At 51.6% G+C, this 11,568-nt stretch overlaps 1 protein-coding gene and 1 pseudogene across 1 annotated transcript, besides 15 other annotated features; both read right to left on the bottom strand.

The window, feature by feature from the left end:
- Positions 1–1,513: a mobile genetic element.
- Positions 1–3,128: a sequence feature (heterozygous, non-Esmeraldo-like haplotype).
- Positions 1,510–1,742: a mobile genetic element.
- Positions 2,450–2,509: a sequence feature (A-rich).
- Positions 2,868–3,046: a microsatellite.
- Positions 3,129–10,278: a sequence feature (areas not merged during assembly with more than two copies in the genome that could not be assigned to a particular haplotype).
- Positions 3,138–5,927, bottom strand: Tc00.1047053503769.20 (annotated as a pseudogene).
- Positions 4,111–4,222: a microsatellite.
- Positions 6,627–10,261: a mobile genetic element.
- Positions 6,642–6,703: a mobile genetic element.
- Positions 10,084–10,261: a mobile genetic element.
- Positions 10,279–10,431: a sequence feature (haploid, non-Esmeraldo-like haplotype).
- Positions 10,369–10,426: a sequence feature (T-rich).
- Positions 10,432–11,568: a sequence feature (heterozygous, non-Esmeraldo-like haplotype).
- Positions 10,632–11,129, bottom strand: Tc00.1047053503769.40 (cytochrome c oxidase VII, putative; the record flags this gene model as incomplete). Its single annotated transcript, XM_801683.1, has 1 exon — positions 10,632–11,129. One exon carries the CDS (start codon positions 11,127–11,129, stop codon positions 10,632–10,634), a length of 498 nt encoding a protein of 165 aa, XP_806776.1.
- Positions 11,318–11,357: a microsatellite.
- Positions 11,465–11,567: a sequence feature (GA-rich).

The raw sequence follows: 11,568 nt of genomic DNA, 5'->3' as shown, positions 1-11,568 counted from the left end.
GGTGGTGGCGGAATGGATGGGGCTGTATTCTTCCGCCCTCGTAAGCAGTCGGCAGCCCCTCGCCGTTTTTTAATGACAGACTGCGCTGCGAGTAATCCCTCTGGTTGCGCTGCGCACGTTGCGTGTAGATGCGTCGTGTCCATAAATACGACACAACTGACATCGCAACAATCGTTGTTTTTGTTGGTTCACTCGCCGCTCCACAAGAGGCTGGGTTGCCCTCGCGAAGATGTCAGCCTCGTGAACGGCCATGTGAAGGCGGGCACGAAGTGTGGAGGGCGGGATATGCTGGGGTCGGTTGTTATCGCGATCAGCGTCCGGAAGGTCTGCGGCAGGGCCCTGCCAAAAATCCATGAGCTGATCGCTGGGTTCCCGATCCATCTCCAGTGCGCGCCTGCACGACACCAAACCGTCGATGGCCATTTGAACCTGAGAGTCCACTTAGTGCAAATAATAACCGTATGCGCATCGGAGGTCGACGAGGACTCCGGAGACGACGTCATTCCATACACGCGGGGCCCAAGTGTCAACGTCCAATGCAAGGAAATGCAGTACCTGATCCTCTGCACCGGAGCCATCTTCGAAGGGGAAGGTGCGGGAGGGCAAAGGCATCGAGTGAGGGAGACGTGGTCGCCCAAAATTGCCCTGAGACGTTTGGGCGTTGACCCACCGTCTCTCTCCCGTGAGATTGCGTTGGGGAAACGTGGATGCTGGCACGCCCCCAGCCATCAAACGATGCCGTTGGTGCGGCTGTGTGTTTACGCCATCCGGCGGCCCTCTCCAAGAGGTGGGCGCCTCGCGCAGAAACGGCGTCTCCGCGTCCCGCAAGAAAACCGCCGGCCACCGCAATGTGAGATCCGCGTGCCAACAAGTGGTTATGCGCCTCCTCCACCTGAGAGTAAAGCTGAGCACTCCGATCCGCAACGCCCGCGAAGGCACTGGCGTAGTTGGTGCTCAGTCTCTGCCCTCCAGCAATGATCAGCCCTTGCTTGCCCCCCAACTCCCGGGCAGCACACACGATGGGCAGCAGCACTCGAACCTCGAAATTAGGTACTTGAGGCGCCCGGCGATTCGCAAAGTGCCCGCAACGGTCGGCTCCTCCCAGTGCATGGCGATGTTTCCTGAACCCAAGCGTAAGCCTGTCATTGTTGCGGCGGCGGTTACCACCGCATCCAACGGCCCGTGCTCATCGATAAAAGTGAGCTGCACCCGTACATCGCCATGCTGGCGTGCCAAGTCCAACATGCGGGCACCAATGTTGCTTCTCCCCGTCGCCGTGTAAAGGAAAACACCGCCATTTCCTTCAATCAGCTTGCAGGGATACCGTGTGGCTGTGAAAACTAAAATAATTACAAATCGTCTGGACGCTAACAGTTCCCTGAATCCCTCAGTGACGGTCAACCAAAGATTCACAAAATAGAAAAGGATCGTGAAGAAATATCTCCGTTTTGCCAGGACACACATACATTAGGGACGCCAGCCTACTTCATGAGCATCCTCCTCACGAGCTCCCAATGAAACAAAGACATATCTCTCTACTATTCCTTCCTATCGCATGAATTCCTTTAGAGGACGGCGATGGAAGGAATCAAAGGAACCGATAACGTCAAGATGAATATTTTTATTTTTGCCGTACCGTCCGCCCCCTCTCTTGATTCCCACCGTTGCGGCGGGGTCTTGTGGCTGGAGAGGCCCAAAGTCTGCCACTTCGTAAGCTATAAAATAGGTATATCCGAATAGAGCGTTCATCATGTCACGAGAGCGGGGCCACCAGAATATATAAATATACACATATGTGCGGAGCAAACAACGAGGGTTTGGCGAACCCACTGCCTCTCCGTTTACTCATTCTCCCTTTCCGTCGTATTTTATTTCCTTCGGAAATTTGGGGATCCGGCCAGCAGCCCAGACGAATAATCCTTCCTTTCGCTTTCCTGTTTGCGTGTGTGTCACAGGCACGGTTTGATTCAAGTGGCATTGGCGCCTCCACGCAACCACATCCTTCCGTTGTCGCATTTGCGGGGCAAGTGAGTTTGGGCATCCAGAGCACACACACACACACACACGGCCGCAACGAGAGGAACGGGGCGCATCCAAGTCCACGGCGCAGTCCTTCACTTCTCTCCGCCCCGACGGAATAGCGCTGCGCCTCGCAGCAGGTCGTGACGGGTGGCGTCCCGAACTCACAAACGGAGCACCACGCGCACCATCCGCTCCCTCCGAGTGCACTCAGCAGGCAGGCGCCCAGTCACCCTCGTGCCATCGCGCAGAGGGGGAACACAAACAATCTTCGTCACGGATCATCGGTACCTCTAGCAGAAAAGAAAAAGAAGAAGAAATGGGGGCGTGTCAGCAGCACAGCCAGCAGAGGAATAATAAAAAGGGACACGGAGACACACGGCGGCAGTGGACACGGCACAGACGGAAAAGAAACTCTAGTGATTTACCGAAAGAAAAAAGAAGCAAAAAAAAAAATTGAAAGAATTTAAAAGCAAAAAAAAAAAAACAATTGACTCGGCAGATATGTCATTTCATGTGCCACGCAGCACAATGCAACCGTGTTCTTGAGTTTATACATACTGCCCGCACACACAAATAAAAAAAGGAATTGTACTCTCCCACCAGCCCACACAACATCCCTCACATTCCATGCGGCATCCGGCCTGTTCCTCCACTCCTCCCTTCGTGCAGTCCGTGGGACGCACAGCAATGAGGCCGGCACCGCGTGTGGGCAAAAAAAGCAAACAAAAGAGGGGGAAACAAATCACTCATCACGGTGTGCATCAAGCGACCGTTTTTGGGAAAAACACACAAACAGGAATGCCGATTACTTCAACAGAGCACCAGCAATAAAAAGAAAACATCAGAAAAAAGCAAAAAAAAGAAAAACAAAAAAAAAAGAAAAATAAATGAAAAAAAAAAAAAGAAAAAAAAAAAAAAAGAAAAAAAAATGAAAAGAAAACAGAAAACAGAAAAAAAAAAGAAATAAAAAAAAAAAAGAAAAGAAAAAAAAAAGAAAAATAAAAAAAAAAGAAAAGAAAAAAAAGAAAGTATCCTTGACAAAACTCATTGAGTATTGCTGGGATGCCGCTCAGTTGTTGCTCCACAGAATTCTGCAATTTTTCTCCCCAAATTTATTCAGCAAAGAGCCGCAGTGCCCCACAGCCCCAGAAGCAGCAGCAACAACACCCGAGACACACACCCATGCACGGTGCTCTCAGCAAATAGAGCCATGCCCGCCAACTCCTCGAAATGCCCGTTCTCAACTAAAATGCCAGCGTCCGAGGGTGCTGTTGCGTTGGACTCCGATGGGATCTTGGTTTCCCCAGGCAGGGTGCTTGTATTGCCCGATGCGGTGCCAACGTCCTCACTGTCTCCATTTTCAACCAAAGGCGCAGTGGTTTCTTGCGTCTGCCGCTCAGTGGCCCCTTCCGGAGAGGTCGCTTCTTCTTCGTAGATCGGTCGCTCCACGTCGGCCTTCGGAATGTCTTCAGTCCCGAGATGTGGTGGCACTTCTTCCTGCAGAGTGGTGCCCTCACGGACACCCATCCCGTCGTCGCCTGAATGAGCAGAGGTGCCCACACTCGATGAGGCCGGTGGAGACGCCAATTCGCCGCTGCCATCCGTCTCCGTTTCCTCCTCCCTTTTTCCGTGCGAGCCACGGATCCCAGAAGACACTGCGGCAGCATCACTGCCTTCAGGTGCTTCCACGGAGGATTGTGGCCGTGGAAGCGCCTCCTCAACTTCCTGCTCTGCTTTCCCCTCTTCAGGTGATGATGGTGTTTCCTCCTCTTTCTCAGTGAGGAACTCCTCACCAGGGTTTGGAATAGAGACTTTGCTGGCATTGAGCATCTTCCTTCCTCTTCCATAGATTATGCGGTTGTACAGCAGGACGTTGCTCACCGTCACGTGGCTGCTTTCCGAACCCTCCTTATTCTCCGCGCCAAAATAGATGTGTGAGACCCTGTGATCTTAAAACAGATCCCAGTTTTGTAGTGCCCAGAATAAACCCGCATTCTATCAACGTAAACATACCACTCCTTGGTATTCATTTGCAGCATTACTTGATATGTTTTGTTTGGTTGCCAATTATACTTACCTTCGTAATATTCATAATGTTCATAACCCTCGTAATCTTCATAATCTTCGGCAACTTCATCAACTTCATCATCTTCGGCACCCTCATAATCTTCATCATCTTCATCATCTTCGACACCTCCATAAGTTCCATTGGGAAGTGTGAACCTCCACTTTTTTTCGTGGGTGTACGACAGACCAAAGAGCGCCGTGCTGCTGTTGTCTTTCATGATCACACCCATCAAAGGAATGGGGCTGCTGGCTTCCTTCGGCGCCTCGTGGATGGACACCGTCGCCACAAGAGTGAACTTGTTGTTTGCAAAGTAGTACGGCACAGTCTGCCCCATGTCGCCAACAGGCCACACCGCCCCTGCCCCGGGTCCTTTGAACGTCAATCCATTGCGAACCCTTGGCTCCCCATTATTCACAGTTGCATTCACGCAGAAGTACTCGTCCCTCCATTTGTTATCAGAGAAGTTACCAGACAAGAAGCCAACAAGCCCATAAGTGGGAACAGGACCAGCGCACATACCCTTCTTTCTCGGGTCGACAGTGGCGCTGGAATTGGAACTGCATGTTTTCAAGGCGCCGTCCAACGCTGACCATGTCTTCACCACGGATTTGATCCGCTCCAGCTGCTTCCCCAGGCTCAAGGCGACAAGACTGTATGACCCGTCGTTCTTCTTGTTTTCGTACAGTGAAATCAACTTTTCATTCCCACTCTTCATCAACAGCGAGCTCGCGGCAGCGTCATCATCTTCACGGGATATCGGCCCAACATCATACACACGTGACTTGTCCGTCACCCAAAGGTGGAGCCGACCCTTTTGTTTATTGTCCTCCTTCGGATACACCGGCAGGGTGACGAGCATCACATCCTTGTCCTCAATCGTCACTTTGATGAAGGCATTCTGGACGCCGTGCCCCTTTCGATCATGTGAGTTGCCCCACACGCGAGTAAGTGTCTCACCATATGGAAACCAACTCCGCCCACTCTCAGTGGATCCGTACACGTCACGGTAACCTCGCTCACAAGAAGCCATCATGAGGAATCTGTCATCTCCCCACTCCACGATGGTCGGGTCCCTGCAGCCATCAACATCCGTTTGGTGCGAAAGCTTCCATTTATTCTCTGACTTATCAAAGCGCATGGACAGCAATGAAGTGTTTTCTTTCTCTGTGGCCTGCAGGGGAAACATGAGCGTACCGTCCTTCGTCTTAATCCCCGATCCTCCGCCAGAAACCAACTGGGTCAGGAATTTAGCAGCATATTCATTGTTTTCAAACGTCACTGCATGAGTCTCATTCCACGTGATTACATTGCCACCACTGACGCTTCCCTTTACCAGCAAAAGCCCCCAGTCACGTGCATTAGCCGATTTACCCACCAACGGTGTAACGCCCTGATTTCTCAGAAGCATGTAGACACTGTCGCCAGAAGCAACTGTCGTTGGCCGCATTGTGTCTTTTGCCTCGACGGTACCCGTCGCAACACCCTCTGGAAACTGCACCACCAAACTTGCGTCCTCCGTCAATATCTCCTTTGGCCTATCATCAGTTAGATCGAGGTGCCTTGACGCAATCCCAGTACGGCTGCAGCTTTCTCCTTTTTCCTTGCACAGCGCTTCAGCAACGAGGAACACGTTATTGTTCACCTCAACAAGGCTGGGAACGCGGAGCGAGAATAATGTTTCATTAACTTTTGTAGGGGCTTCCCATTGAGAGGATGTCAATCCGATCCCTGTGAATGGATCAACGTCAGTCTTCGTCTGCACAGCGTGTGCAGCCCCACTGCCGCATAACACGACGAGGAGAAGCAGCACCGCAGAGTAGAAGAGGTGCCGGGACATGTTGGGCCTCTGCTGCTCACCCTCTCTTCCTTCCCTCCTCCTTCCGCTGGATCCGGTCACGCGAGTACGGTTGTGTGTTCGGGGTGCCTCCACAGCAGCAACGCTTGAGAGTATATAAATACGTGTGTGTGCGGTGTGTGTGTGTACTGTTGTTGTTCCTTTCAGAGCCCTCAAAGTGCACAGTAGCGATTCGCGCTTGTTTTACTTCCTTTTTTTGTGTGTGAAGGAAATGGAAAAAGTCATGGAGGAGAAACACAGCAAGTTGCACGGGAAACCAGTGCGCACCGGCAGCAGCCACCCGCCATGGACGACGAGAAGAGACCCACCGCCTCCAGAAAATTCTCACGGCCAACGGGATACGGCCACATCCCCGCAGCCAACACACAACGCACCCGGGGCGAGCACCCACCACGCCAGTCACACGTTGAAGTGGACCCTCACCCATCCACCAGTCACGCGGCACCAAAAATTACACTGCCATCCCGCCTTCAATGGAATGCGGTGCTTCACACGGTGACACAAAATAAATATTCACCTGGGCCGCTTTCCTCATCCTGAGGTTATCAATCATAGAAAACAAACAAGGCCGAAATGAGAAGTAAATGGAATAAGAGTGGGTTCACCACATCCTCAAACTCTACACCAAGTAAATGAATGTATATATACATCATCAATTGGCCACAATTGTGGCCCGCTCACTCTACTCGCATTGAATATATATATATTTCTTACGAAGTGGTAGACTTTGGTTTCCCCCAGTCACAAGACCCCGCCGCTGTCCTTCGCAAGTTCCACCCCCTCGCCAAGTCCTGAAGTGCAAAAACACAACCGCGTGATATGCCGTCTGCGGGGGTTTTCCGCAGACCGCACGTATGCAAAGGATGCCTGCACTCCGCGAGAGTCCAAAAACAAACATATCCGTTGCAGCTCCCGCGTCGTGGTGTGTGGTTTTGAGCTGCCTTTATTCGCCGCTCCCCGCAGCAAAGTGCTGTCCACCCAAACGTCCATGGGGGATGGCAAGATGGCGGAAAAGGCCGATAAGGCCAAGCGTACCGCGTGCCTCGGCCTGCATAATAAAAAAAGGCTTCCTCTCCCACTCTCCTCCAGACAGTTTTAGCGTAAACAAAGTCTGGAATAAAAACGGCTCCCCATCCATGGAGCGATGCATCCGTGATGATGGCGGCCGATGCCTTTTTCGTGGAATTGATGATTCGCTTACGATTGTATTCTCGATGCTGTGTCGCAATCTCTCGTCCAAGCCAACCGCTGACGGCAGAAGGTTCACCGGGGATGTCTCCCGCACAATCCCCGGTAAAGTGCGGACAATCGTCGTCGCCCTGCCATGAAAAAGTAGTAGTCACATAAACGCGTGCCTAAAATGGAAGCCGCGTACAAAAAGCGTGACGCCACAACCTCCATTTCCGCGATGGTTGAAGAATTGAGTGACGGCACGGCGCATACAGACCGGACAAACTTCTCACTCAGGGATACCGCCCGGTGAGTGTGATCAAACCGCGCCCCCAGGAAGGTGTACTGCGTAGCGCCCGATTCGCGTCCCTCCCCCATGGATGCGTGACAACTGTCCGCATTACGAAGCACTTGGGCTTCCCACAATGTCGCGTCGCTTTTCGACCCTGCAATGCGTATATTATCGATCCACACGTCGACACGCACCGATGGAAGTGCAGCCCAGAGGAGTGAGCCACCGTCGTCACCACCGCAATTGCCGAGGTAATAATCTGGAGAATTTCTGGGCCGGCCTTGTATCCCACTGGGAGCCGTGTCAGCTCCACCAGCGTGCCGTCCTCCGCGCGGCATCGAAAGAGATGCCGAGTCTCCCGCGGTAAAGAGACTATGAAGGACGACTTTACATCCAGGCAGGAAGCGGCCTCAGCCATCACAGGCGGCAAATAATGGGAAATATGTAAAAGAGGTGCATTAGCCTCGTAAGGGTCGTCTCTGTTCTTGTCGCGCGGCCACGCGATCCATCGTCGCCGTAAACCGGTGGTTTTCTCCTCCACAACCGAAAAGGGTATTATCCATCCGCCTGTTATTGTGGACGAAGCGTCCTCGATTATTCCTGCTTTTCGTAACAATCTCGCGTCAGCGGTTGGAATTCTCCGTGAGCCTTCGCGCGCTTTACCGGAGGAAGACGGAGGGAAAGGGGACCGCCCGACGAGTCCCCAAACTTGCATGAGCCTCTCCAAGGTGGCCGGGTTCAACCGAGTTTTAATCCACTCTAGGTTCAATACGGGCACGTTGACTCGCTGTAACGGGATAGCGTGTTCATCTTGTGGAGTGGCCAAACGCGTCCTTGCCACGCGTCTCGTTATTGTAGCAGCATGATTGTGATTAAAATCATAGAAAAAACGCTCCTCTGCTCTCAACCAGGGTTCTTGCCCTTCCGCAGTTTCTCCCTTCACATCAATGCGACCAGTGACGGCAACTGGGTCAGCACTGTGGTGTACCTCCACAAATATCGAACAGTATTCTGGGGAAGGTCGAACGGATTGACGTGCTTCGCCAACTGCGAGATCACGTGTGGGTCCGAATTGTACTTCTCCACGATTTGAGCAGCGTGCCGCAGCGCACCCCGTTTTATGGAATGCGCCGTGGCATCCCAAGGAGCCAGAGCTCGTTCGACTTGGGCAGTCGTCAGATTCGTGAGCTTTTCGTTTTCTTGAAGTGTCCTGCATAGCTTTATAGTGTCGAAGGCGTCCTGCCCTCGTATCCTCACGAACCGCAAGGCACGGTGGGGATCCGCTCCCGCCGTCTTCGGCGCGACGGACCAATCCAAAGTTAAGGTTCCGTCCGCCTCCATTGTGAAATTTTTGGGAGTCAAGGCCGCAATCTCGGACCAACGACTCGCCGTTATCCACGCGAGTCGAAAAACAACACGTTCCTTCCAATCGGTCCGGCTGCGGATAACTTGATTCATCTCTTCCTTTGTCAAGGGGCGCGCCTGCTTCGTCTGGTGAACAGCGGTGTAAAGACAGGCGCGCAGTTTGGAAAGCCGGATGCCGGGATCGGATGCAATCGTGAGCTGCATCCGGAATGTATTCAGTAGGGACCTGCCCAAATTCATGAAGCGATCGGTGGGATCCTGCAGGCCTTCCAGCACGCCGATCCACTCGACCAAATTGTCAAAGGCAAGTTTAACCTGCTCGTCGTCCTGTTGCCAGCATTGGTATGCGCACCGGAGGTCGAAAACAACTCCGGAGGCGCCCTCATTCCATATACGCGAGGGCCACGTAGTGACGTCGAATGCGCAGAAACTGCGGTCCTCTTCCATGGGTAATTGGGCGTCCAGGGGAGAAGTGCGGGAAGGCAACGGCGTGGAAGGGTGGAAATGTGGTCTCTCAAAATTGCCGTGAGGGGGTCTGTAAGCCGCCGAACTGTGTCGGGTCGCACTGCTAGGCACGCCTCCAGCCATCAAGTTATTCGTTTGATGCGGTATTGTAGTTACGCCATCGTTGGCAACGTGTTGAATAGCGGGGGACTCGTCCCGCCCCGCCGTCTCCGCATCCCGCGCGGTTTGTAGTGCGTTAAGGCGTGCCTCCCGTTCCTGGAGTTGACCAGTGAGGACTCCCAAGTTGAATTCGCGCTCCCGTAATTGGGCGCGACCGGCCTCCAACTGCTGTCGTAGTTCTAGGACCTGGTTGCCGGTCTCGGCGATATTGGATTCCCTTACCAATAGGTTGTGATGCGCCTCCTCAGCCCGCGAGTTAAGCTGAGCATTCCGGTTCTGCACGTCCGCGACGGCGTTTGCGTAATCAATATTCAGGCGCTTCCTTTCAGCAGTGATGAGCCCTTGTTGGTGCCCAAACTCCCGGGATGCCTCCCATAGCGGGCAGGAGCACCTGTGTCTCAAAATCAGGGATCTGAGGCGCCCGGAGATTCGCAATATGTCCAATAAGAGTGGAATCCTGCCAAGCTTTAGAGATGGGTCCATGGAACAGGCATAAGCCTGTCGAAGATGCGGCCACAGTTAACGTCTCATCCGACATCTGGTTACCATTAATGAACGTCAACTGTAACTGGATCTCGCCACATTGGCACACCATTTCCCAGAGACGGGCGCCAATATCACACCACTCGGAGGGTGTGTAGGGAACCAAAGCCATTTCCTTAAACTTACCTGGCTGTGTGTCTGTAAAAAATAAAAACAAATATTATCTGGCCTCTATCGGCTCCCTGCCCCTACAAAGTCGCGTTCTTCCCAAAAGATTCATACGGTAGAAAGTATCATAAAGAATGCATTCATTTATCAGGATATACACACACATTAATTAAGTTAGCCAGCTCTCCCGCGATCGTTCTTTTCACAAGCTCCTAAAAAAAAAAAAAAAAACAAGTACCTCAACGTAAATGACACCCTAAATGATGTGCCTCCCCCTCTTTCCTTCGGCACAATCTACTGCTACTATCATCCAATTATGTATTTTTGTTGTCTTTTTTTTTTTTTTTCCTCTTTTTTCCTTTTTTCTCTTTCCTTTTTTCGCATCCCTCCCATCCCCTGATCGGCCTGCTTCCACACCGCCTGGCATTGATAAAAAACCCCCGACCAATGATACACACAACATAATAAAAACCCCTTAGAAACAACACAGAGAAGCTAACTAAATATATATATATATACGGTTACTACACACAGACAAAGAGGGTGGGAGGATACAAAAGAAAAACGACATGTCCTGACGATGATTAGGCCGGGATATAAAACTTCCGCGGTCCTGGCGAGGCGGTGTCACCCATCACAGCTGCATATTGATCACTGTACTGCCAGACATGTGACATGTGATCCCACGGTGATGTGTTAATTGCCTCCTCCCACTCCTTATTCACCACCTTACGCCATGTTGGGTTGTTGGCAGGCACGTAGACACCGTAGTAGTATCGAATAACAGCGTAAACCAACAAGCCCTCAACAAGTAATGCCCCCATCAATTTAATCACTGGACGACGCGGAAGCTTCTGTCCCTCACCAAAGAACTTGTCTGAAACACTCATTGCCCTGACGGTATCCACGGCGTCTTTGTACTGCTGGTGATCCTTGAAATGTGCAAGTGCCTCGGGATGGTAGTACACCTCCCGCTTTGCCGAGTATATCCACTTCAATGAAAATGCCGAGAGATTCGGCACACGCGCCCGGTACTCCGCAAGGGTCGTGGCGGGCGCCCAAACTCCAAAAGGCCGTGGCATGTTGAATCACAAGATGTTAACTCTCCTCTCTCCTCTCTCTGTCGCCTTGCAGCGCAATAATTCACCCTGACAAGCACACAACAGAAAAAAGGAAAAAAAAAAAAGAAAGAAAGTACATGGGCTCAGCACCACACACATACATATGTATATACAAAGAAAAATAAAACATACCATCACAATAAAGATGCACAAACAAACAAACAAACAAACAAACAAACATGCAAACAACTACAAAAAAGAAAGAAAAAAAAGGCGGGAGGGGGGGAAGGGGGAGAAGAAGTGCGGGGAGGAGGCCGTCAAATACGGAAGAGAAAATCAAATGAGCCCTCATTCCCAAACAAAGAAAAAAAGAAAAAAAAAAGAAAGAGAGGGTGTAAAGATGAAAGGCCACGAACAAACCCACCAGCAAGGAAGAAGAAGAAGAAAAAAAAAAAAAGAC

The sequence above is a fragment of the Trypanosoma cruzi genome, genomic scaffold (genome assembly GCF_000209065.1).
Source record: "Trypanosoma cruzi strain CL Brener 1047053515179 genomic scaffold, whole genome shotgun sequence".
NCBI lineage: Eukaryota > Euglenozoa > Kinetoplastea > Trypanosomatida > Trypanosomatidae > Trypanosoma > Trypanosoma cruzi.
This window is presented reverse-complemented; position numbering and strand designations above follow the sequence as displayed.